Below are 27,734 nucleotides of genomic sequence, written 5' to 3' on the forward strand. Positions count from 1 at the left end.
TCCTCCCTTCCTTTCTGATGAGGAAGAACAATGCTTACCATCAGGCAAAGACACAGAAATCAAGGCTTCTGTGTCCCAGCCCACTCAATGGGCACAGGCCATGGAAGAGCTCAAAAAGAATTTTGAAAATCAAGTTAGAGAGGTGGAGGAAAAGCTGGGAAGAGAAATGAGAGACATGAAGTCAAAGCATGAACAGCAAATCAGCTCCCTGCTAAAGGAGACCCAAAAAAATGTTGACGAAAATAACACCTTGAAAACTAGCCTAACTCAATTGGCAAAAGAGGTTCAAAAAGCCAATGAGGAGAAGAATGCTTTCAAAAGCAGAATTAGCCAAATGGAAAAGGAGATTCAAAAGCTCACTGAAGAAAATAGTTCTATCAAAATTAGAATGGAACAGATGGAGGCTAATGACTTTATGAGAAACCAAGAAATCACAAAACAAAACCAAAAGAATGAAAAAATGGAAGATAATGTGAAATATCTCATTGGAAAAACAACTGACCTGGAAAATAGAGCCAGGAGAGACAATTTAAAAATTATGGGCCTACCTGAAAGCCATGATCAGAAAAAGAGCCTAGACATCATCTTTCATGAAATTATCAAGGAAAACTGCCCTGAGATTCTAGAACCAGAGGGCAAAATAAATATTCAAGGAATCCACAGAACACCGCCTGAAAGAGATCCAAAAAGAGAAACTCCTAGGAACATTGTGGCCAAATTCCAGAACTCCCAGGTGAAAGAGAAAATATTGCAAGCAGCTAGAAAGAAACAATTCAAGTATTGTGGAAATACAATCAGGATAACACAAGATCTAGCAGCTTCTACATTAAGGGATCGAAGGGCATGGAATAGGATATTCCAGAAGTCAAAGGAACTAGGACTAAAACCAAGAATCACCTACCCAGCAAAACTGAGTATAATACTTCAGGGGAAAAATTGGTCTTTCAATGAAATAGAGGACTTTCAAGCATTCTTGATGAAAAGACTAGAGCTGAAAAGAAAATTTGACTTCCAAACACAAGAATGAAGAGAACCATGAAAAGGTGAACAGCAAAGAGAAGTCATAAGGGACTTACTAAAGTTGAACTGTTTACATTCCTACATGGAAAGACAATATTTGTAACTCTTGAAACATTTCAGTATCTGGGTACTGGGTGGGATTACACACACACACATGCACACACTCACACACACATAGAGACAGAGTGCACAGAGTGAATTGAAGAGGATGGGATCATATCTTAAAAAAAAATGAAATCAAGCAATGAGAGAGAAAGATATTGGGAGGAGAAAGGGAGAATTGAATGGGGCAAATTATCTCTCATAAAAGAGGCAAGCAAAAGACTCATTAGTGGAGGGATAAAGAGGGGAGGTGAGAGAAAAACATGAAGTCTACTCTCATCACATTCCACTAAAGGAAAGAATAAAATGCCTACTCATTTTGGTATGAAAACCTATCTTACAATACAGGAAAGTGGAGGATAAGGGGATAAGCAGAGTGGGGGGGGATGATAGAAGGGAGGGCATGGGGAGGAGAGTGCAATTTGAGGTCAACACTCATGGGGAGGGATAGGATCAAAAGAGAATAGAAGTAATGGGGGACAGGATAGGATGGAGGGAAATATAGTTAATCCTATACAACACAACTATTATGGAAGTCCTTTGCAAAACTACACAGATTTGGCCTATATTGAATTGCTTGCCTTCCAAAGGGAAGGGGTGGAGAGGGAGGGAGCTAAAGAAGTTGGAACTCAAAGTGTTAGGATCAACTGTAATGTTCTTACCACTAGGAAATAAGAAATACAGGTAAAGGGGTATAGAAAGCTATCTGGCCCTACAGGACAAAAGAGAAGACAGAGACAAGGGCAGAGAGGGATGATAGAAGAGAGAGCAGATTGGTCATAGGGGCAATTAGAATGCTTGGCGTTTGGGGGGGGAGGGGAGAAAAGGGGAAAAATTTGTAACCCCAAATTTTGTGAAAATGAATGTTAAAAGCTAAAAAAAAAAAAAAAAAAAAAGAATTTATTGAATGCCTACTCTGTGCTTTGGTTAGTTTTGGGTCATACAAAGGAAATACTGAAATAGTCTCAGTCCTCAAGGAACTTATATTCTGTAGCTAGATGGCACAGTGGATAAAACATAAGACTTAAAGGAAGGAACACCTGAGTTCAAGTCTTGCTTCAGATACTAGCTGTGTAACTCAGTTTCTTCATCTATAAAACAGGGATAATAATAGTACTTACTTCTCAGGGTTGCTGTGAAGATAAAATGAGATAATACTTGTAAGGTGCTTTGTAAACTTTAAAGTGCTACATAAATTCTAGCTATTATTATTACTGTGGATGAAGTACTGGTCTTGGACTTGCCTGCCATGTGACCCTGGGCAACTCACTTAACCCTGAATGTGCTTCTGGGTAGATGCGAATGCATCAGAAGAGGAGTTTCCACGTAGAAAGTTTGTATCTTTAAGAAATCACAGATCTTTTGCTTTTTTCTCAGTTCCTCCGAGGAACTTTTGCTCATATCCATTTGGATGAAGAGTTGGGGCAATTATTAATAGTTTTTAAAAGAAATCTGATCCCTCTTCTGCCACAATTTATACCTTGGAAAATTCCCAATCATCCCCGGAAGATTTTGGAGAACAATTGAATGGTCATGTGACATCTGCCTCTGGTCCTGTATGAGTTTTGTAATTTGGTTGTTCCCAGGCTCAATCATATCTGAGTCCTACTGGTCATTTTTCCCCTCTCAAAAGGAACAATTACTGACTGCCCATTCAGATATTCTTCCTTTCTTACTTCATTGATTTATATTATATTATGTTATGTCACGTTATATCGTATCATATTTCATTACATTATATTATACAGTTTTAAAAAATGCTTTCCTCTCAATGGCCCATACACTTGAGTAAGTTTCTAGAGTTCTACATTGCTGTGAACTCAGTGGGGTATCCCAGGATCACATGTGCCATAAATGTTCATCAGGTTTAGAAACCAGGTTCTGACTCCATGAGTAGCAATCATAGGATTGTAGGATTTAGAGCTAAATAATGAGTGGGGCAGCTATTTGGCACAAAGAATAGAACGTTAGGTCTGGAGTCAGGAAGATTCCTCCTTTTGAGTTCAAATCTGGCCTCAGACACTTACTAGACCCTGGGCAAGTCACTTCACCCTCATCTATAAAAATGAGCTAGAGAAGGAAATGGCAAACCACTCTAGTATCTCTGCCATGAAAACCCCCAACAGTGTCCTGAAGAGTTGGGCACAGGTGAAATGACTGAACAACAACGTATAGAGTATTTAATCACATTGACTCGATTTGCATGTGAGCAACCAGAGACCCACAGAGGTTGAGAGATATAATATAAACATAATGATCAAATGAGAAATGTAAAGTGCTTAATACAGGGCCGGGCACAGAGTAGGTGCTTAGTCAATGCTTCGCTTCCCTTCTTAGGCAGATCTGGGTTGGAAGAATGACCCACTGTGGCTTCTCCTTGGATTTCCTGACCACTTCTTCTTTGGGTGCCCTTCTTCAGTCTTTGTTTTACTGATCTGACCTGTGTTACTTCCTCCTATATTGCTATTTCTGCTGGTCTCAGTAGCTCACATTTATACAGCACCCTAGGGTTACATATCCATAGCCACATCCTCTATTTTGATCTAGTTTTATATATCCAGCTATCGTATCTCAGATCTTGAGTGGTCTAACTGGGATTCAGATCCAAATCCTCTTATACTATACCCAATGAGCATATCACACGTATATCTATACATCTGTATACATGTACATGGACCCCTGTATTTTCTACCTAAAGGAAGGATACCTACCATTTTTAAGCATTTTGTTTTCTCTACTCATCATTAATGGCCTTAATCTGTTTTCCTTGATAATTTCATGAAAGATGATGTCTAGGCTCTTTTTTTGACCATGGCTTTCAGGTAGGCCCATAATTTTTAAATTGTCTCTCCTGGATCTATTTTCCAGGTCAGTTGTTTTTCCAATGAGATATTTCACATTCTCTTCCATTTTGTCATTCTTTTGGTTTTGTTTTGTGATTTCTTGGTTTCTCATAAAGTCATTAGCCTCCATCTGTTCCATTCTAATTTTGATAGAACTATTTTCTTCAGTGAGCTTTTGAATCTCCTTTTCCATTTGGCTAATTCTGCTTTTGAAAGCATTCTTCTCCTCATTGGCTTTTTGAACCTCTTTTGCCAGTTGAGTTAGCCTATTTTTCAAGGTGTTATTTTCTTCAGCATTTTTTTGGGTCTCCTTTAGCAGGGTGTTTAATTGTTTTTCATGCTTTGCTTGCATGTCTCTCATGTGTCTTCCCAGTTTTTCCTCCATCTCTCTAACTTTATTTTCAAAATCCTTTTTGAGCTCTTCCATGGCCTGAGCAACATTGAGTGGGCTGGGATACAGAAGCCTTGACTTCTGTGTCTTTCCCTGATGGTAAGCATTGTTCTTCCGCATCAGAAAGGAAGGGAGGAAATACCTGTTCACCAAGAAAGTGGCCTTCTATAGTGTTATTTTTTTTCCCTTTTCTGGGCATTTTCCCAGCCAGTGACTTGACTTCTGAATATTCTCTTCACACCCACTTTGCCTCTGGATCCTCCCAGCCAGAGCTTGGGGTCTGAGATTCAAATGCTGCTTCCCAGCCTCAGGGCTTTGGGCGGGGGCAGGGCTGCTATTCAGTGTGAGATCAAGTTCAGGTGCTCAGGTGGGGGCAGGGCCGCCTCATGGGCTCAGTTCCCTCAGGGGGTTTATGCAGAGACCTTCTACAATGGATCCTGGTTCCTGCCTGCTTGGGGAGCCCTGGTCTGCTCCCACCTCAGCTGCTGCCTCCTGAGGGGGCCTGAGCTATGGGGGCACCCCACTCCCCTCTCGACCCACCAAAGAGACTCTCTCACCTACCCTCGTCACCTGTGGGGGGAGGGACCCATGTGGCCGCTGGAGATTCTGTCCCTGAAGCCCGCCCGGATCTGCTCCTCTCGGCGCCGCGTGGCCAAAGAGGGCTGGGTTCTGGGTCTGCAGTGCGAGGACCTTTTGTGAGAGGTTTTCAGGCTCTCTGGAACAGAAATCTTGTCTGCTCTGTTGCTCCATGGCCTCTGCTGCTCCAGAACTTGTTGGAAGCTCTTTTTTACAGATATTTTATGGGCGGTGGGTTCGGAACTAGTGTATGTGTGTCTATCTACTCCGCCATCTTGGCTCCGCCTCTAAATGGCCTTAATCTGAAAAAAAAATGTGAATGGCAGATGCGAAAGATCACAGTTTATTTTCTTTGCAATTCAGTCTTGATTTATTTATTTCAAGGCTAGAATTTCTTTTAGCTATGGAAAATATTTAAAAACCCAGACCAAAGGGTCATATTTGCAGTGATTCAGTGATGGTGTGGAACCTAGAGTGGTGGGACATGCCTGTAGACCAAACTCCAGGGGAGATGGAGATTGGTACATTTCTGGAGTTTTAAGCTGCTGTGAGCCCGATGGGATATCTGTACCAAATGTGGCATGACTGTGGTAACCTCCTCTGATGGAGGAATACCAGGCTGCCTAAAAAGGGGTGAATTGGCTTAGATCAGAAATAGAGAAGATCAAAGATCTAGAACTCCTAAAAGGTGGGATTGGACTAGTGTGGATCTCTTATATGTCCAGCCTGTGTGAGATGGGGGAGACCCAGTCTAATAAACCAACCAACCAACCAACAAACCAACCACAGCCACAACCACCATCACTACCACCACCACAACAGCAAATAAACAAATGAAAAATATAAAGGGCATTGGTTTTGGAGTCAGAGATCTCAGCTGGAATCCTGGCTCAGCTATTTATAACTTCTGTGACCTTGGGCAAATCACTGAACCTCAGTTTCCTCTTTTCAGAATAAATAGGGGAGTGAAGGGATGAGCCTTAAGGCCCCGTCCAGCTCTAAACCTATGTAATATAATTCAGAATTGAAAATGATGACTTATAAAGGATAACCCATAGAAGTTTATGTTTATATCACTCTCTATTTACACTGTTGTCCTGTCTCAGAGAAACAAAGCTTGGAATTCATCTTGCCCCTTTTCTTTCCTTAGCTTTACAATTTTATTCACCTGTCAACCACACCCTGTCTAAATGGGTTCAGCAAGAGCTCATTTCATTAATGGTTTCTGATCCTTTAAAGAGTTATTTTTTTGTGTTATTTTCATCTATACACATCAAATAGTGACTAGAGAAAGTTGTTGTTCTTTGGGAAAATGGTGAAATCTCATTGGTTTTCATGCAGATGATTTAAAGTTGTCTAAAATCACCCCTGAGCAAAGACAATTGGTAAATTGTGTGTGAGTGTGTGTGTGTGTGTGTGTGTGTATAATATATATGTGTGTATTCAATTGACTAATTATGTTTATATTGACACAATTTACCAATTGTGTGTGTATGTACACACACATATGTGTATATATACATAGAGGCCCCCACAAAAGATCCTACTCATACATGTGTAACAGTGTGACCTCTTTAAGAAGATGGGTAATAGCTAGCCCACACAAATTTGCCATAGAATGAGCTGCCGTAGTGTTCCTGAGGATGACAAAACTGCCAATCAATGATAAACTTGGTTCCCGGTTTGACTTGGTCTTCTCCCACTTCTCTGTTTTGGGCTTCCTCTGAAGCTTTGTTCCTCACCTAACTTCCGCTCTTGCAGCCTGAGAGTACAAAACTAGAAATAAGAAGACCTGAGTTCATATGCTGCTTCAGATACTAACTCACTAACTGGATGAAACTGGACAAATTGAACCCTTAATCTCTTTCTTTGTGCCCCAGTTTCCCCTTCTATAAAATGGAGGTGGTTGCTGCCTCCCAGGGTTGTTGAGAAGCTCAGATGTGTGTAAAGTGCCTAGAAAAATTTTAAGCATTGCATGAATGTCAATATAACCCCTCTCCCAAGGATGTTGCTATGGAAACTTTGGGAAGCGAGAATGTCAAGAAAGCAAGCAGAGTTAAGACCTGATGGAGCAGCAGAGTGGGCAGGAAGATGGGAGACTTGGTCTCATGCACCACCTTTCTCACCCCCAAGTCTTAAACTGCAAGGGGAATCCTGTTGGCTGTTTGTAATGGCTATTAAGCTGTATAACCGTTTGTAATTGTTCATGGCCACACCTATTACTGTGCTGCTTGGAATGGAGAGAAGGAAAGATTACCCGAAGGGGAGAGAAGATTTTCTTTAGCCCAGGTTGAGGGGAGCTGACTAGAGAGAGAATTTCTGCCCTTCTAGTAATCTCTGAGCTATCTCTACTCCAGACTGCTTATGAACCCAGGGAGAGAGTAAAGAAAGAAAGAAGACAGTAGGAGTCAGAGGTTGGGATCGGTGCCTTAGTACAGGTAATCAAACATTCTACACATGGCACCTAGCCAAAAGTCCACCAGGCTACATCAGCTTAAAAATTAATTGATAATTAATTAAATGATAATTACTACTACTACTACTAACTACTACTACTGCCACAGCTACTACTGCTGCTGCTACTACTACTACTACTACTACTACTACTGCCCTCTCATGTAGGAGGGTGCTGGTAGAGGCCATTCATTAGAAATGTCTCTTTATGCCTCACCACATAAGTGTTGGACTGAGTACAGACACCCAAATGGCTTTGGCCCTACTCTTAGAACCCCAGCCTTAGAACCCCCAAAACATAGTGATCCACCAACTTCAGCTATCTCAGAAGCAGAGACTATAAGTATGCATCACTGTGGTAGGTTCAAAGAGACATTCTCAAGTGGGAAAGGCATCAGGGGATAGAGCATTTTATTAGTCATATTAATTAAAGCTGGGATGTGTGATATCCCCCTATATACATATGTAAACACATATGCAAACATACACACGCACACACACCACAGTGTCCCAAAAATCTTAGTGAGGTTTCAAACTAGTTTTAAAACATTCATGCACTAAGACTTTTGGGACATGCCATGTGTAAATTTTGCACACACCTATACATGGCTGTAAGTGTATGTATATACATAAATACATACATATGCCACTGTGGTCAGAATCTAGCCCTGATGTCCTGTTTTCCTAGTTTGTGATCAGAGGAAAGAGAACAAGACCTTTTCCAATGCTTCCTGGTTCTCATGCTGATCTTTTGCCATGAATGCTTTTCACCTGTGGTGCCTTGCCAAACCCAGCACTCCTCAGCAGACACATGTGGAGAGGTGGCTTCCTTTGGGTCACAGGTGTTTAGAGTATTTGTGGTTTATGCAGATTTTCCTGATTAAATAAATCACTCATGTTCATTATCACCATGTTATATGATACAACTGGTCATTAAACGATTTGGTCCTTCAGGAAGGAGATCAGAGAAACAGGGGAGGGGGTGGAGGGGAGCTTGTGAACCTTCCCTTGAGTAGGCTTAACTTGAACCAAGGCTGAGAAGCTTGGGGGTAGCTATATTTTTCAAACTCAAAGATCACTGCTCATTCTCTGTGATTAATATGGAGGCAAGTGACAGAAGGACCTGAGGCTTGGTAATGTTGAAAACTTCCTCTTATTTGGGTTGAAGAGGAAACTACATGTCCACCTGGAAGGTTATAGAATCCTACTCAACATGTAGAGAAGTGAGAAAACTGAGGGATAGGGTTGAGGAGGGGTTTTTAGAGGGCTGTGTGAATTGGGATTGGAGAGGGTGAGGGACAGGATGGAGGGGGACTTTTGGAGGGGTGGATGAAGTGGGTGGTGAGAGGGTAGGAGGGGAAGATAAAGTAATAGGTATAAGGTAAAGGCTAAGAAAGAAAATAGTGAGTAAAAATAAGATGGAAGGAAATTCCCAAATAGTGATTATAATTTTGAATATGAATGGGATGTTTATAGCAGCACTCTTTATGGTGGTAAAGAACTGGAAATTGTAGGGATCTCTATCAATAGGGGAATGGCTGAACAAGTTATGGTGTACGATTGTGATGGACTGCTACTGCACTAAAAGAAAGGCAGGGAAAAATTTGCATGAAATGATAAAGAGCAAAGTGAGTAGAACGAAGAGAACACTGTATATGGTAAGAGCAATATTTTTTTTAAGAAAGACTTTGAGTGACTAAGTAATTTTGATTATTATAAATACACAAATTAAAAATAAAGGACATATAAGGAAAGATGCTATCTGTATCCAGAGAAAGAACTGATAAATAGAAATATGTATATAATAATTTTAAATATATATACAATACACACATATAAAATCATATGTTTACATGTACACATACATATGTATATACGTACACACATACTTATTCTCATGTCTCATGTTAGCCATCTCTAGGGTGGGGGTGGAGAAGAAAAAAGGGGATAAAAGAGAAATTGACATGATGACTGTTGTATATTTAGAAGGAACAGCAAGTTGTACACAGCAGATTTGCAGTTTCATGTGCAATCTTTTTTTATTGTATTGTTTTATGGAAATGCTTGTTTTTGTCCTATGAATTGAAAAGAAAAAAAAGGAATTATTGCTAAGACCAGTCAAGAAACTGAAGACCTTAGCGGCACAGTTGCTATCTTCATCATTGCTCAGCTGATTGAAGACAGAAACTTTAGAAGAGAAAAGTAGACTTGGGTAGTGAATAGGAAAAAAACCCCATTTATTTGGAATATGTCAAATCCAATCAAGAGAATTTCAAATGAAAATGGAGAGGGAGGAAAAAATTACCCAGAAGAAAAGCAATAGAGGGAATCAGTAACTCATATCCCTAAAGATCAAGTACTAAAACCCACAGCCTCAGATATGCCACATGAACAAAATAGGGATGAGAAAGTAAATGTGGTAATGTAGACATGGGCAAGTCATCATCTCTCAGTGCCTTACTTTCCTTATCTATAAGTGGGAATAAAAATATCTGTAGTATTTGCTGCAAAAGGTTATTATGAGGTTCAGATGAAGGATATAAAGTGTTTTGTGAATCTTACTATGTTATGTTAATGTTAGCTAAGATGATGATTGAGGGTGATGCTAGAGATCCTAATGGAAGGAGACAAATTTGACCTCAGTCATGGCTCATAATCAGAATACGACTATGGAAAGAAATACTTTATTCAAAAGGAACAAAATAGATACAATTTAGCTTGTACCTTACCAATAATCTTAGATTTTTAGAGGTTATGGCAATGGCAACAAGAGCAGTTAACAGCAAATAAATCTAAAAGAGAAGCATGGTCCTGTATTAATAGTGGCAGAAATACTAAGGCTAAGGACAAGCTAAAACCGATGATAAATGCAAAGGATGACCAAAAGGACTTTTCTTCTATTATAAAGGCTATGCCAGGGGCAAGACAGAAATCAAAGACAAGCTAGCAGTACTGTGTAAGGTCAAAATGGGACAGTGGTAATGGATGACAAAGAGAAGACAGAACTATTCAACTCCTACTTTTCTTTTGTTTTCTTTTGCCAAGTAGAGTGGTCTTTGGACTAAGAAAGATATATTTTAAAACATGGTTAGCTGTGAGTTGAAACCAAAAATAAGTGAGGAAATCTTAAGAGAGTAAGAACTTCAATATCCTTAAAGAGTTCAAGTCATCAGCTGTGCACAAACTCCATCCCAAAGTACTAAAAACATTGTCAGACAAGATTGCACGGTGATCTTTGATAGGTTTTGGAGAATCAGAGAATCTTTAACTAGATAGACTAGAATGATGGGCTGAATTAACATGAAATTCAGTAGAGTTAAATGCAAGGTCTTCCAATAGGATTCAAATAACCAACTGCCCAAGCGCAGGGTGAGGGCAATGAGGCCAGTGTCTTAGAGCTGTAAGGCATATCCCATCTGCTATTTAATTCAACCCATCCTTGATCAAGGATTTCCTCTACAACCTGCAGAAAATGATCATCTGCTTAAAAACTTCCAATGAGGGATGGATGTGATTCCACTTTGGGGAGAGTTCTGACTGTTAGTATGCTAGTTCCTCATTTTGAGCCTAAATCTCAGCTACTTTTACTTACTTCTCTTGGTTGTGCCCTCTGGAGCTACATAGAACAAATCTAATTTGTCTTGCTCATGACAGCCCTTCAAATATTTGAAGACAGTTCTTACGTCCTCCGAATTTTTCCCTTCTCCAGGCTAAACATCACCAGTTCTTCCATGTAAAATGTAAAAACATGTAAAAACAATCTGGATATTTAATGATGGAAAACCTAGTTAGCTGTGTGGTAGAGTGACCAATAAACTCAGCATGATCTTAGATTGAATTAATAAAGACAGTGGTTCCACTTGACCAAAAGCAGGAAGTATAAAATGAAAAGAAAGAGATAGACTGGGAAAATATATTTGCTATAACAATATCATAAAACCGTCTGACCTCCAGAGCTTACAAGAAACTGAAACATAAGAGTAATATATGCCACTACCCAGTGGTGAAATTTTCAAGGGACATCAATCAATCAATCATCAATTGATCAACATTTATTAAGTACTCTGATGTCTCACGTGTTAAGATTTGGAGCCATTATGCCATATAAAAAAGTATTAATAGTCCCCAAAGATCACATCAATGCAAATCAAGACATCTTTAAGATGTCATCTTACTGCCTCTAAAATAGCAAAAATAATGAAAAATAAAAATGATCACTGTTACAAAGAGCCAGAACTAAGTGTAGGCAAGGTAGACAGCCCCTGAGGGGCTAACATGGAAAGGAGCACCATGAAGGATGCATTTATTATTAATTTGTTGTTCCCTCCTGGTTCATACATCCATCCCCGACTCTGGTTAATTGCTTCTTCCACTTCTTTGGGGTTAAGCCAATGACTCACTCAACAAGTGTGTTCCTCCTGAATCATGTTATTGCAATTGTACAATACTGAGTTCTTAAAACATATGAGTGTCTATATACATAAGTTTCAAGCAGAAAAAAGGGGAGTGCTTCATCACAAACTCTCAGAAATCTCCGTATGGTACTTAAATCAATAAAGCATTGATTTAACGCTTACTCTGTGCCAGGTGCAGTTGTAAGCTCTGGGAATACAGTTACAAACAAACAAGATAATCTTTACCCTCAAGGAGTTTATGTTCTGTTAAAGGTAGAGAACACAGGGTAAGCTGGAAGAATGGAAGGGTGTCATGGAAATAGGTAAGAAGGGACATAGAGACTTGATTCTGATTGTGATAAGGTAAAATCTCCCCAGATCCTGGGGCAGAATCCAAAGTTCTGGTGGGGAGAGGGTAGGTGGAGATGAATGTGCTGGCCAAGTAGCATGGTGTAGAACTGGTGGCTGGGAAGATATCATTCCTACACAGCTTTCCTTTTGGACTTCATCATGAAATTTACCATCTTGTGAAATGCATCAACCCTGAAATTCACACCTCATTAGTACCCCATGTCTGGGCGCTCCTCCCACTTCTGATCTGACAGGGTAGAGTGTAAACATCCTAGAGTTCTTTCCACAACTTCCATTTAAGGAGGTGGTATAGGGAGTCTATCCCATCATTTCCGATCCTGCTATACTCCTGGACTTAACCATGCCCCCTTGATGAGACCTCTCCCCCCCACCCCCAACTCAGCTTCTTTTTATTTGTTGTTTTCTCCACCTAGACTGTGAGCTCCTGTTGGTCAAGGACTGTTTTTTTTTTTGCCTTTCTTTATATTTACAGAACTTATCACAGTGCCGACCACATAGTAGGTACTTAATAAAGATGTATTGTATAATACATATTTATTGACCCACTATTTATTGATTATCCCATTCTCCTTATTTTGCCACTCATTTCTCCACCCCCCTTTTTAGTCCAACTAGATTCTTTAAACTGAGAAGACTTAAACAGGACATATCCCTCTCATCCCCCAATCTCAAATTTCCTCTTTCTCCCCATCTAATTCCAAACCCTTCCACCCCCTGAGTTTGAGGATGTGTTGTATGGTGATATCGGGATTCTCAAGTGGTAGGTGTACCTGAGTTTAACTTATCTGGTGATAATATACTCAGATCATCTTCTTCCCTATTGTATCTGTTAAATTGCCTTCTCAGATTGTGTAGGTGACATAACACACCCTGGCCCTAATAGATATATTGTACTGTACTTTGTAATTTAAGAAAAGATCAGATGACAGAAGGAGGAAGAAGAAAAAGAGACTAATTGAGGATTAAGGAATCTGACCATTAAGAGATTAGATTTATTTTGCTGGACTCTGGCATAGCTTAACTCTTGATGGCAGTAGCTTGGGGGGAGGGAAGGCAGAGGCAGAGGTATGTAGTGTGTACTCTATACTGTGCTTTAATACTTCTTGGATCCATAATCTTACTGATGGGGACATTCTCTCCATAAGTGCAGATTGCAACCTGTCTGCACCTTCTCATCCTGTGAGATACTCATTTCTATTCTTCTGTAGAACCTCCACAAAAGATCCATTTAGCATATGCAGGCCTTCCTATATTGGGTGAGTTACAGTGTTGTACTCTGGCTACAGAGAGCCTTCACGTAATGTCCCCAATATGGATCCTGAATTCTCTAAGTCACTATTCTAGGGGAACATGAGCTCTGACAAAAATCTTCTGAACTGGAAAGATTCCTCAGGCATGGTCCCTGAGATGGACTGAGTCTGCTGTCTAATCAGCTAAGGACAGAGAGACTCATCACCAACATAATTAATCAACAATTATTTATTAAACACTTATGTGCCAGGCAGTAGGTATACAAATAAAAGGAATGAAACTATCCCTTCTTACAAAGAGTTTATATTCTAGAGGAAGAGAAAATTACATGTATTAAAGTATATTGCAGAATAAATATCTGGATTTTATATGAATAGGGAACTCTTGAGGAAGCTTTGTACCAGCACAGGGCAACACCTTTTCTTTGATGTAAAGTCAAAAAGAATTGCTTTGAGCAGTGAGTGTAACTTCTCCTGGATCACATAGCTTGTAGGTCTCCAAGACAGGACGAGGACCTTGGTACCTGTGACTCTGAGGCTGACTTTCTCTCCACTACACAAGACGTCACCACAAACACAAGCCGCCAGTTGCTTGTTTCCCACAACATTCCCCAGTGGGGCTTGAACCAGATTAAAATGTACTTGGGAAATAGTGAACAAAACAAATAAAAGTTTGATATGAAATAAAATAAAGATAAGTCATAGATACTCTAAATATGTGGTTTTTGAAGTCAATCCATGGCCCACAGGGATCTCCATGTACAGTTTAATGGCCCCAGTCTTTATTTCAACTGAGGCAAATAGAGGTTAAGTGACTTGCCCAGGGTCACACAGTGTCTGAGGCTGAATCTGAACTCAAATCTTTATGTCTCCAAGCCTGGTGCACTACCCATCCATGTCTCTGCCTGCAAATCCAGGGCTCTTTTCCTTATGTCCCAGAAATGTGCCAATTTCCTTTTCTTAATAGTGAGATTTTTCAATCTTTCAATGTCTGTTTACAATCTGTTTCCTCTTTTGGAAAATGTCCATTCATATTCTTGACCATTTGACTCTTCTGCATTTTCACTCTCCTTTAAAGTCATACTCCAATAATGTATCATTATCACATAGTTGTGGTTAATCATTGTATTTTTCTGATAATTATTTTTATGTGATCAAATAAATCCACCGTAACCAAATACTTTTGTGATCTCATTAATTTGGATATTCCACCTATTGATTCATTCAGATCTTGGCACATCCATAAATGTCCATCTTGTCTAACTCTTATTCATACCTTTCATGAGTTTACCCCAGTGAAGTGAGCTGGGAACTTTCTTTCTCTTTTTTGACATTGTGAGACTACAAGGAGAATGATCAGGTCTTCTGCTGGTCATTTCTCACTCTCATCATCAGACCAATCTATCTTCTTCCCTGATCATAAATTTTCCTAATGAGAGCCTTTATTCCAGTTCTTATTTGTTATGTTTTTTTGCAGCTTGTCTCATACCCAACATGCATCTTTTCCTTGCCCTCTGTTATACTAACTTTTATATTCTTATATGACTCACATCCTACAATAGTGGTAGAATATTAGTATTAAAAGATGAGCTTTTGTTTCCAGGAATTTGGAATTATTTAACGGAGCTCTGTACATTTCCTGAAGGCACTCCAGGGCACCTGAACTCCTTCTGCTTAATTCTGGGCCTAACCAGATATTCATTTGTACTGCCTGCCCAGGAGATCAACTGGCCGATCTGTTGATCTATTCATCCAACTCTCTACTGATCTATCTTGATCAACCTATGTAGATAGATACAGATGGGCTAAGAGACAGTAAGAGAATTCTTTAGGCTGTTCATTTAATGGCATGTAATAATCTGGTCACAGACATTTTTCATCCACTTGATCTTTCCTATGTGGATACTTAGGCCAAACTCTTGAATGCTTGTGGATCTCCTCCAGGAGGCTCTGCCATGTTCCACTTCTTGATGCAGCCAGCATAAAAAGGTCATCTGCAAAGAGGACGATCTGAAAACTTCACTATCCTAGGGAATTTCTCTTCAACTCAGATGGTAAATATACAATCTACTGTGAAATTTTGCTTTTAGTTTATGATCCCTGCCCAAATTTCTGATATCTCTCCCTGCCTTTAAATGCCTTCTCAGCTGGGAGTTGTGTTGTCTCTTGCATGAATCTCTTCTCTAAGTTCTTGGTCCAGTCCAGTTGCTGTTCCTGCCTTTGTTCTTTTTAGTCTCATTTCTACCTCTTTGACAAGCACTTCTAGGATTAAGGCATCAGAACTCAAGCGCTGTGTCTCTACCTTCCCTGATGCAGAAAGCATGTTTTGTTCTAAAAATCTTTGCAGATTTTTTCCATTTTTCTTCTTGTGGTTGTCCATGCTCTTTTTATCCTTAAAAATCCTTGGGGTTACTTTGCTTAGCTAGATCCCTTATCAAGCTTTATTTAAACTGGTTCTACTCTTCACTATTTACATTACTCTTCACTATTTACATTCACCTCACAATCATTGGAAGTGACTCTCCAAATCTTGGGAGCTTTTCCATCATGTACTGCTCAGGGCCTGCCCTGAGCTGTCGCCTGGAGCTTACCTCTCCAACTGCTCCAACTGCTTTACTGGTCGTCCAACGGTTCCAGCCCCCTCCTGTGGGGGAGGGGAACGACCAAACAGTGCACTCGAGGAGCTGCTTACTGCACTTTATTGCTTACCCCAAATCCTCCCGACCTTCCCGTGTTCCCCCTTATATACCCCGCCATAGCTTCTCCCATGTGCCACCCTGGAGGCAGAGCTCAGCTCCGGAAGGGGCGTTCCCAGCACCTGAAGGCGACTTCTCACCCCCGGGCGTCTCCGGGCTCACCAGGGGGCCATGGTCCAGAGCTCGGCCCTCTACAATGTACTAGACAGGTGCTCCCATGAAGACAATAGGCTTCTACTATTTGTCAGCCTGAGTTTTCAATTCTCGGCTTTGATTAAAATATCACTGTATAAATTAATAGCTTATTTTCCTTTTTTTTTTTAATTAAAAAACAATTTTCACTAGGATCTACAAGATACTCTATTTAGGAGCTTCATTTTTTTTCTTCTGTGTGGTAAAAGTATTTGTTTATACAGTGTATGCATGTTAAGAAAGAAGAAAGAGTGCTAGCCTAGCTTCCTTTGGGTTCCAGGCTTGCTTCTACCACATATTGCCTATAGTCAAATCAAGTCAACCAAAACTTACTTAAGTGCTCACTACTGCCAGGCACTATGGTAAGCACCGGGAAGATAAACACAAGCAGAAAAAAAAGGGAAGCTTGTATTTTAATGGGGAAAGATAACCCATGGTGGAGGTTGAAAAGAGGGGGCCGAGTGGAGGACAGTTAGAGGAAGCGCTGGGGAGGAGCCTGGAGAACAGTGAAGGCTGGGTGACCTAGGCCTCCAATCAGAAAAAATTCCTCAATGGAAACTCCCTACACTAATGAAATTACATATCTGGAACCCCTCCTCTTGAAAAAAGCAAGAGAAAGGTTCAGGCTCATCACACTCCATCAGAAAACACAATTTACAATGTTACTGAATGACCAAACACTGACAAAAGACATACCTGGTCTCCACGACGTCCTGACTGTCGAAACCACCTCATCTCCTCTTCCAGCTTCATAACCATATTTCTCAAATCATTCTTTTCCTCAGTCAATTGGCTGATATGTCCTGTCAGCTCAGCATTTTGTCTTAGTAAACTTTCAGTCAATGAGCTACAGGAAATGCCTGGTGATACTAAAGTGGGCTAGAAAGGAAAAAAAAAGTGACATGAAATCAGATCAACAACATATAAAAATAGTGACAAAAACACAATGTATGATCATATTCTTGGGAGCTGTTTAAAGTCTTATTACAACTTGAATGTTCTATAAACAAGGAAACTACTGCATTTTGTGAGAGGACAGATTGGGCCATGTAAAGTCACATATAGGGATAAGGTGAACTCCTCTCAATTATCCATGCTCATGAGGAAGAGACAGGATATGAATAAGTCAAATTTCGGTCATTCTAAATCTTAACCACTAGTTTCTTTCATTATTATCCCAAACTAAACCTTTTAAACGATCAATAACAAACAAAAAAAGATGGCCTTAAGTTTCGCTTCCATTCTCTTCACGCTGCTCACTATTATTTCATCCAGAAAATCCCCCAAAGCTGTCTTAGCAGGAAGGCAAAGCAAGAGATGCATTACACTGCTATTTTCAAAAAATCTCTACAATTTTCTGACAAAATTGAAGTCCATATTGCTTTATAAATGGTTAAAAATTTCTTACCTCCCCTTGCTGGGAATATCCAGTAAACTTTTGTAATTGTAAAAGAATGTGATCAATATTTTTCTGGACCCAAATGAAAAAACAAAACCTCATGGCTTAATTCTACTAATTTGGGGAGTGTTAAACTCTGTAAATACAACAATCAGAACTAAAGCTCTTCTTCACATAATTCTCCCTTCTCACATTTTACCTTTAGGCTAAAAACTTTACATAATTTATTTTTAACTGTACTATATTTCTTAACCTTAAAAGCCTAAAGAAATGTTAGATATTATTAAGGAGAGTTTTGTTAAAAAGTATATATAAGCTCAAGAAGACAGTACTTTTTTGGATGAATGAAAACTATTTCACTATTCAGATGTGACAACACAAAAATGTGTTGCATCTTAATAAGCAACTTTATCCAGGTTACAAATTCCTTCCTGGAAAGTCAAGAAGGTTTCTCGCACCTGCTGGAGGCTTTGCGGGTCAGCTGCTGTAGTTTTGATGAGATGAGCTGCAGCTTTTGCCTAACAGTCTCTAGCTCATGGATATCCTCAGTTGTCCCACCCCCATTCATCTCAATCAGTGGGGGATAACTTGATTCTTTTTTTTCAGTTGCTTCAATTTTCTGCTGGAGAACTCAATTTCTTGTTCCATCACTGGATGAGTCCCATGTGGTTGGCTGACCAAAGGACCAAAAAGATAATAATTAATTACTGTACACCACCTAAGTTTTTTCTTAAATAAATACAAAAGCAATTTCCTTCCACTTTAAGTAAAGCTCTAATTAAAAATTTAAGTAGTTTGCTTCACTATTTTCAGATGTTAGTTTGCTTCACTATTTTCAGATGTTACCCAGTATCTAGTCAAACAAATTTTATGACCACATTCCACTCAAACATTCCATTCAAAATACATAGTTACAAAAACGAAAATCTATACCTCATTGAGATTTTGATAGGATACTCTTCCAGTTTCAAAATTCTCTCCCTTCTCTTGTTCTTGTTTCTGAAGTTCCTGTATAATTTCTTGTGATCTCTTCCTTTCAAGTTCTAATTTATAAATTTCTTGCCTTTTCTCTTCCAGCTGCCAATGGAGGTCTTCCATTTTTGACTGTAGCTCATGTATCTTTTTTAGTCCCTCGGTGTTGGCCTGTTGTTCTGTGAGCAACGTCTTCCTATGGATTTGTCTATCTTTCTCTACCTGCTGTCTCATTTGCAAAGAGTCCAGCTTATATTTTTCAATTGCACCGACCAGCTCCACTATGCGGCTGTGCTTTTCATACAGCTGTTTCTGCAGATCTCTGAGCACTGCTTCCCCTGATGTGGATGCCTTATCCTGTTCATGGTCATCATCATCATGAGCCTGAAGCTGTGCATGTAATTCTCTTTCCCTTTCAAGGGTCTCTTGCATTTCCAGGACTCGAATTTTCTTCGATTCAAGTAGTCCTTGAAGCTCTGACTTCTGGCTTCGCTCTTCTGATATCTGGGCATCATACAGAGCTCCCTGGGACACTATTTTCTGTTGCAAATCACTCAGGAATTGTTTCTGCTATTCCAAAAGTTGATTTAATTGAACATTCCTTTGTTTCTGACCTTCCAGTGAATATTTTAGATCCTTGCACAAAATAAAATGAAGGAAGACGATATTGTTACTAACCAATTTCTGATCCTAATAACACATCTTTTTTTAAGATACCAGTCATCAGTGTTAATCCTGACAATGTAAGAACTGGGAAACAAAGGTAAAAATGATTCACACCGTAAAGCTAATAAATCGTTTTTCAAAGACAAAGAATATAAGTTAAAAAACGTGGTAGGACAGAATTCTTTTGAGAACATTTTTTTTATCCTTCTAAAGAGAAGGAAACATACAGTGGATATGAATATATATCATTTCTCCCCTAAGAATGGAATGGAAGAACATTTCTTAAGTGCACACCACAGCCTAAGCTCTGTGCTGGGAATAGGAGCAGAAAAGTGAGCAGCCTTGCTCTCCAGGAGCTCACACTCGGACGAGGAGAGACAACTCATAAAGAAGGTTCGGCTGCAGCGAGGATCCTGAGGCACATCAGCAGAGCTGATGTTTCAAGGTCCTTTGGGAATCAGAATCCTAGTGAGCAGGGCTTGGGTCAGCACCACTGGAAGATGGTCTCCTGGCAGTGCACTTGGATCTGTTTTTCCACTGCTAGGGACTGATGGTCTCTCATACACTTCTAAATCAGTATACTAGAATTCTCTATTACTAGGATAATTTTCCTACCCCTTTTTAGTGATAGATGTGAATGAATATGCTAAGGCTATCTTAGCGTATCAAGGCAGTGCAGTTTCTATTTTCCGACTGGACATGATAAACAAGGTTGATTATTTTCAGTTACCATCCATGTAATCAGGGTCAGATTCCACTCAACCAATGGAATCATATCATATATAATATAACTTAATTCAAGAATGATAATTCTGTTATGTGACTTCTCTGATGCAAAACTAACATGTTTTACTTTTTTGATGGTATACAGTTTAGATAAAATAATAAGTCAACATACTGTATGCTGCCCAACCTGTTGTGCCTAACAAAGACAGCTTTAGATGGCATGTTCCAAAAAGGCTTCTTACCCAAGCCAAGAAAACAATATAGAAGACTACAAACAGTGTAAAAGGAAAGGCCACAAAAAAAATCAGAAGTGAAAGTTGTGAAATTATAGAGAACAAGCAAGCTTTAGAAGATAAGACAGAAGAGGTTCCCGCTCCATCATTCTGCAGAGGTGGGAGATTCCAAGTGTTGCACTCTGTGCTTACTTTCAGAGTTTTTCAATGTATTAATCAGTTATGATGATTTTTCCTCTTTAAAAATACTATTTGCTATGTGAGATGGTTCACAGAGAGGGAGTGGATTTCTGGGGGAATCCATCATAATATAAAAAAAAACCCAACCCCAAACTGTATCAATAAAAACTTATTTTAAAAAATGTTCAGGATCATTTAAAGATGAAAAGGAGCATACCTCAAGTTCTTCTCTTTCCCTTTCTTCACTACGTTCCAACTTGGCTTTTTCCTTCTCCAAAGCCCACTGAAGCTCTCTGGTTTCTTTCTGTTCATTGGCTAATGTATCATTTAACAAATGTACTTTTTCTGTTTTTTCTTTGGCTTCCATCCTAAAACAGAAACAGAAATGATCTTTAAAAAACAATATTTTGTCACGGCATTATACCAAGAAGGAAAATGCATCCTCCCCAGAGAAGCTACCTGTTGGCTTGGTGCCTACTGTCAAAGCTCAAATACGGACCATTTAATAACCTAATCATAGGGAAGGTTCTTGACTATTTATACCTTGTGGCTCATTTCAATTGTTTCACATATTATTCCCTTCATGCTCTCCCATGTCTGGAACGCATCTCTTCCTCATGTGTGCTTTGCAGAATCACAACCTTCCTTCCAAGCACAGTTTAGGCACCATTTTCTGCAGGAGGCCTTCTCTGGTCTCTTCCCTCTTTGTATCTACTTTGTCCATATCTTACAGTGAATAATCTGTAGACAAGTTGTTTCTCCTGAGAGGATGCGAACTTTTTAAGGGCAGGGACTATTTGATGTGTGTCTCTAGCACCTAGAATTGTGCCTGGTGTATAACAGATACTGAATAAATGCTTATTACGGTTGAAGATGACCTATTCAAGGAGCAATACCGGCTAACTACTGTCAAGTTATCATTTATTAACGTAGACAATACAACACGTAATGAAACTTTATACATTTCTTTAAAGTGCAATTTACTACAGTTGCAAATACACATTTTTTCCTGAGTATGGTAATTAACCATTATATAGCTATATATTTTCCTGCAATTTTTCAAAATAATGAGTTTTTCTTTAGGGATCCAAATTTCACTGATATTTATAAAAATGTCTATGTTTTATATAAAATACCACCTTTTAAAAAATGTACATATAGGAACTAATCCCCACCCATACTAATCAATTCATCCCAAATAGGTCATAATCATTACCTTCAGTTACTTTTTAAAAGAAAGATAAAAAATAAATAGCTTTCCTAACACCAAACCAATGTATGAAGCTGGGGCTAGAAAAGACTCCTGGATTCAGGATTAGGAAAAACTACTAACGCTATGTTAGGTGAAACTGTTCACAGACATTCTATTTCAGCATACAATCTTTTCATTTCTTTCTTTTTTTTTTTAAGTATTGCCTTTCTCAGTACATGGTATCCATTGGCTCTAATGTTCTGCACTGTAAGTCTTCCCAAATGTAATTACAGAAAAACAGTCAAGATTTAGGAAGTCCCCAAGATTTCGTGCATCACGCTATTGTCAAACAAGCTCTAGGAAGACAGAGAATTTGGTATGTATAGCATCAGACATCCATACTGATTATTAGTGAGGTCATTCTGGGTGCATATCAGTGTAAGTGGAAAGGATGGGAGCACAGATGCCCAATCAAACAGAAAACTGACAGAAGGAAGCCCAGCACACCTGAAAGCTTCTAACTCCTTCAGGTGTTTGTGTTGGGCTTTGAGCGTCGTTTCGAGCTCCAGCCTGGCCTGTGTCCGCTCATCCTGGAGGTCAGCAGCCCTCACTCTCTCAGAACTGAGCTCTTCCTGTAGTTCGGCTGCTTTTTCCTTCAGTGCGCTCAGCTCCACCTGCATCTCCAGGATCTGAGCCTGCTTCTGCTGCATGTTGTGTTCTAAAAGTTCTAGAAAAGAACACACTAATATCTGTGAGACACCTGCTTAATTGCTTTTAGGAATAACTGTGTCACAGCATTACTTAATTTACAGGTCTGGTCTCTTCTATTTCATTAGCTTTATACTATTATTTACACTTTAAATTTTGTACCATTTCAATATTTTATTAGACACATGTGAAATGACAATGATCTGGGATTATTGGGTAAAATCTACCGCTCAACATTAAGAAAGTTCCCCATGTTATACTGAAACACCAGAAGATTATATGGCTATAGAACAAATTTATGACAGGATACTCAAAATGAACACAAGTCATTTATTAAACATACAACATTTCAAATAGAAATCATCTTTTAAAGTTTAAAATAATAATGTGAATAAAAGAATCTTTATTTTTTTCCATTCACCTACAAATTTGATTAACTTATGCTCACAATCCTTAACCTTGTACTCCATAAATAAGTTGCCATCTACGCAAAGTACTTGCATGGATTATCCATTTAACTAATGCTACAATTTTCAGTTTTAGTCGACTATTTCTTTTTTCAGTGCAGCGCCATTTTGTAGACAATTTCTGTGAACTTTACTATGATTCTGTAGAAGTTAAATCCAAATCTGTGCTTTTGTTCACGATACTTTCTTTAAAAACAAAAACACAAAACACACAAAAATTTGTAGCATGACATCAAAGTTGAAAAGAAAATGAATTTTTAAAATCCCTACCTAATTTAGAATGAAATACCTTAATAAAAATGGTGTTAGGACACAGAAGCAACACTAGCTTTTTGGCTACTAATGCTATATAAAACTCATATGTATTTGTCTACATTTTGAGGAACAAAATTTGACTTGTGATATATATATATGTGTGTGCGTGTGTATATGTATATATACATACACGTATATAAGCAATAACATGTCATGCATAAACAGTATTTTAATGAATACCAATAAAAACTTCAAAAATAAATTCTGCAATAATAAAGCAATGGTCAATTAAATTTATGTTTAGATAAAAGGTACTTGTAAAATAAAGCATGAATTTGGTTCTATTATTGAACTCACTTTCATCTCCATTTTTAGTGGCAGATAGATAGATGGCTCAATAAATACCAACACATACATATGAATTTCATGTCACAGTAATGTAGATTCTGTTCTACACTGGAAAAGGCTGACAGGGCTGGCAAATTACTTTCAACAAGTGTGGATATAATTTGAGTCAGATTTCACTTTACTCTCTCTGACTTCATTCACCAATTTGCCACAAGAATCGCTACAAGAATCACCACAGGAATAGCTACAGGAATCGCCAGATCCCACTTTCAAGATGATGCCGTGCACCAAGTGCAGGGAGGGCAATTGGGTGGCATTATGCTACTGTCTTTGACAAGTACTTTTTTGTCGGGGAGGAGACACTGACTTTAGCTGAGGTATATGGAAATCAATAAAATTAGAGACTCATACGTTTAAATAGCAACATGACTGTGCTCATTGATCTAAAGTAAAATCATCTTCAGTTTATTTTTTTCCCTAGAAATGAAGGGTACAGAATCTAAATGAATATATCTGGATTATCTATATGCTACTTAAAAAACATTTTTCGTGGATCTGAAAGGAATCTAAATCTATTTAAAGGAATACTTTAAATTTTGTACAATGATAGCACAAATTCTATTACCACACATGATTAAGATTAGATGTGAAATCTTTGTTTAAAGTAACAACTGTTTAAATCCCTGAATCCTTCTTTCGTGCGGCCATCAAGTGAAAGGTGGAGAAGGAAACTTATTTATTATCTCATCCTGCATAGATGCAAAACAGGGAAAGGTGCCGACTTTACTCAGTAGCTTTAGTGTCATTTTCAATGAAATATTTATTCACTGGTAAATTTTTTGAAGCAAATACGCATTATTTTAATACTAATAAAATTGCTTTCGCTTTGATTTTGGATAGCTCTCTAAGAATAATACTAAAGTTTGAGTAATAGAAAATTTTCATTAACTGAGAAAAGGACAAAAAAGATTAAAATCAGGACTGTAAATACATACTTACATATATAGGCAAGCACACATGACACTACAACATACCTTGGCTTTGTGAATCACTCTCTTCTTCTCTCTTCATGGTCATTTTTTCAGTATTTATTTGAGCCCGTAATGGTTGGATTTCGCTCAACAAGCTTCTTCTGTCTGCACTCTGAATATACTCCATGGCAGCTCTGCATTTAATGACCTATTTAGAAAGTGATATAAAAATCCATAAACTGTATCCAACAGTGAGCTCCTTAGGGAAGGGAATACATATTATTATTCGAATCTAATTCTCCCATTACCTAGCACAGTGTTCTCTATAATGCATATGCTTCATGTTTGTTTAAATGCTTAATTGAAATGACTATCAAACTAATTAAGAAGACCTCTCACTAAAAAAGACAGCACAAAATACTAACAACTTTAGGACTATGGGCTTGTGGTGTGTTTCCCCTTTCACATAGGAGCGGTTCTTAACAGTACTATGGCAATCAATGTCTTTTGCAGCAGTTTCTTTGAGTACCTGCTCTTGTAATCCTTGCTCCAACAGATTCACCAATCCATGGACATCTCTCATAGGTAGAGCTGTCAAATCTCTCTTATGCATGGCTAGCAGAATGTTTTGAACTTCTACACAGATTTGCTGAAAGGCATGCAGAGAGAGAGGACCTGAGTAGGCCCTGGGGAGACTGAATCTCTCACACCTGTGGTTGTTTCCAGACTTTGTGACCCCAAAACGCTGAGGACAAATTGGAAGGTCAGTGGAAAAAGCCTGTGGGACCAGTGAAGGAGAGTGGAGTGGTCTGGCCCCAGCATGAGAGTGGCTGAGGGGGGAGGGGGCAGAGGAACCTGCAACAGCAGCAGCAGGGGCAGCTGATCAAGTGGCTGACAGTACACCCTCCATTCCCACGGGAAGCAGACAACTACCTTGACAAAGAGCTCAAAAGTCAAGTAAATGGCTAGGGAAATGAGCAAAAACCAGAAAAAGAATCAGACTATAGAATCTTACTTTGCTGACAAGGAAGACCAAAGCATGCAAACAAAAGAAAACAAAGTCAAAGCTCCCACTTCCAAAGCCTCCAAGAAAAATATGAATTGCTCTCAGGTCATGGAAGAGCTCAAAAAGGATTCTGAAAATCAAGTAAGAGAAGTAGAGCAAAAAATGGGAAGAGAAATGAGAGTGATGCAAGAAAATCATGAAAAATGAGTCAACTGCTTGCTAAAGGAGACCCCAAAGAATGCTGAAGAAAATAATACTGTAAAAAATAGACTAACTCAAATGGCAAAAGAGATCCAAAAAGCCAATGAAGAGAAAAATGCCCTAAAAAAAACAGAAGAAAATAATTCCTTAAAGGTTAGAATGGAGCAGATGGAAGCTAATGACTTTATGAAAAATCAAGAAATTCTAAAACAAAACCAAAGGAATGAAAAAATAGCAGACAATGTGAAACATCTCATTAGAAAAACAACTGACCTGGAAAATAGATCCAGGAGAGACAATTTAAAAATTATGGGACTACCTCAAAGTCATGATCAAAGAAACAGCCTAGACATCATCTTTCATGAAATTACCAAGGAAAACTGCCCTGATATTCTAGAACCAGAGGGCAAAATAAACATTGAAAGAATCCACTGATCACCTCCTAAAAGAGATCCAAAAAGGAAAACTCCCAGGAATACCGTAGCCAAATTCCAGAGCTCCCAGATCAAAGAGAAAATATTGCAAACAGCCAGAAAGAAACAATTTGAGTATTGTGGAAGTACACTCAGGATAAAACACAAGGTCTAGCAGCTTTTACATTAAGGGATCGAAGGGCTTGGAATATGATATTCCAGAAGTCAAAGGAACTAGGATTATAACCAACAATCACCTACCCAGCAAAATTGAGTATAGTACTTCAGGGGGAAAAATGGTCATTCGATGAAATAAAGGACCTTCAAGCATTCTTGATGAAAAGACCAGAGTTGAATAGAAAATCTGACTTTCAAACACAAGAATCAAGAGAGGCATGAACAGGTAAACAGGAAAGAAAAATCATAAGGGACTTACTAAAGTTGAACTGCTTACATTCCTACATGGAATATTTGTAACTCTTGAGACTTTTCTCAGTACTAGAGTAGTTGGAGGGATTACATACATATAGACAGAGGGCACAGGATGAGTTGAATAGGAAGGGATGATACCTAAAAAAATAAAATTAAGGGGTGAGAGAGGAATATATTGGGAGGAGAAAGGGAGAAATGGAATGGGGCAAACTCTCTCTCACAAAAGAGGCAAGAAAAGCTGTTTCAATGGAGGTGAAAAGGGGAGAGGGGAGAAGGAAAAAGTGAAGCTTACTCTCATCACATTTGGTTTAAGGAGGCAATAACATGCACACTCAATTTGGTATGAAAATCTATCTTACACTACAGGAAAGTAGGGGAGAAGGGGATAAGTGGGGTGTAGGGAGGATGACAGAAGGGAGGGCAAATGGGAGGAGAGGGTAATTAGAAGTAAATACATTTAGGAGGGGGCAAGCTCAAAAGAGAGAACAGAATAAATAGGGGGCAGGATAGGATGGAGGGAAATATAGTCTTTCACAACATGACCTTCATGGAAGTCTTTTGCATAACTAGACATGTATAACCTATATTAATTGCTTGCCTTCTCAGTGGGGATGAGTGAGGAGAAGTTGGAACTCAAAATTTTAAAAATGAATGTTAAAAATTGTTTTTACATGCAACTGGGAAATAAGAAATAAAGGTAATGGGGTATAGAAATCTATCTTGTCCTATAAGAAAACAGAGGAAATGGGGACAAGGGAAGGGAGGAGTATGATAGAAGGAAGGGCAGATTTAGGGGAGGGGTAATCAGAATGCAGTGTCTTGGAGTGGAGAGAGGGGAGAAAATTTGGAACTCAAAATCTTGTGGAAAAGAATGTTGAAAACTAAAAATAAATAAGTGAATAAAAAAAGCTAAAAAAGGCTATGCTTACTTTGGGGATAGGTACAGAAGTTGTAAGACTATGTTATGTTCCATGGCAAGGTGGAATAGAAAGAAATCCTAGTAAGAAGAATCCAGGTAGTCGTGGAAGAAAAGGATGGAGGTGGGCCAATCCCTGGGGCCTCAGAAGGAAAGGGGGAAGAGAAAGGCCCAGGGCCAAGAAGTGGCTTGGTAGCTTTTATCCTGGTAGGTAGGTAGGTGGCACCATCCTTAGAGAGCCCTTCTTCCAGACCACTGAAGAATCCACCTTTGATACAAGAGAGCTTGTCCCCAACCAAGACTGCCATAATCTCTTCCTTGTACCAGTGGACTGAAGCATGGCAAAGCTTCTATTCCTA

The 27,734-nt window shown here is 39.0% G+C and overlaps 2 protein-coding genes and 1 long non-coding RNA gene across 17 annotated transcripts in view; 1 reads left to right on the top strand and 2 right to left on the bottom strand.

Annotated features, from left to right (window-relative positions):
- The window catches only part of LOC140530916 (A-kinase anchor protein 9-like), a 52,464-nt gene extending 33,371 nt beyond the window's left edge, over positions 1-19,093 (bottom strand). For both annotated transcript variants that reach the window (XM_072650051.1, XM_072650052.1), the window contains exons 1-2: positions 18,623-19,093; positions 16,987-17,169 (exon numbers count right to left, since the gene is read on the bottom strand). In XM_072650051.1, the coding sequence (XP_072506152.1) occupies positions 16,987-17,169; positions 18,623-19,093 (654 nt within the window). The remainder of the gene's footprint in view (positions 1-16,986; positions 17,170-18,622) is intronic.
- Positions 1-27,734, top strand: part of LOC140530919 (uncharacterized) — a 949,813-nt gene that overhangs the window by 157,589 nt on the left and 764,490 nt on the right. The window lies entirely within an intron of this gene.
- LOC140530911 (A-kinase anchor protein 9-like) overlaps positions 19,183-27,734 on the bottom strand; it is a 100,173-nt gene continuing 91,621 nt past the window's right edge. For 9 of the 11 annotated variants that reach the window (XM_072650043.1, XM_072650042.1, XM_072650037.1 and 6 more), the window contains 4 exons: positions 24,471-24,615; positions 22,166-22,385; positions 20,684-20,834; positions 19,183-19,297 (listed from right to left, as the gene is read on the bottom strand). In XM_072650043.1, the coding sequence (XP_072506144.1) occupies positions 19,232-19,297; positions 20,684-20,834; positions 22,166-22,385; positions 24,471-24,615 (582 nt within the window). In that variant the 3' untranslated portion in view covers positions 19,183-19,231. Of the gene's footprint in view, positions 19,298-20,683; positions 20,835-22,165; positions 22,386-22,916; positions 23,020-24,470; positions 24,616-27,734 lie in introns of those variants that run through there. The other 2 variants (XM_072650045.1, XM_072650044.1) reach the window with 2 other exon arrangements.

The sequence above is a fragment of the Notamacropus eugenii genome, chromosome 3, assembly GCF_028372415.1.
Source record: "Notamacropus eugenii isolate mMacEug1 chromosome 3, mMacEug1.pri_v2, whole genome shotgun sequence".
Classification (NCBI taxonomy): Eukaryota; Metazoa; Chordata; class Mammalia; order Diprotodontia; family Macropodidae; genus Notamacropus; species Notamacropus eugenii.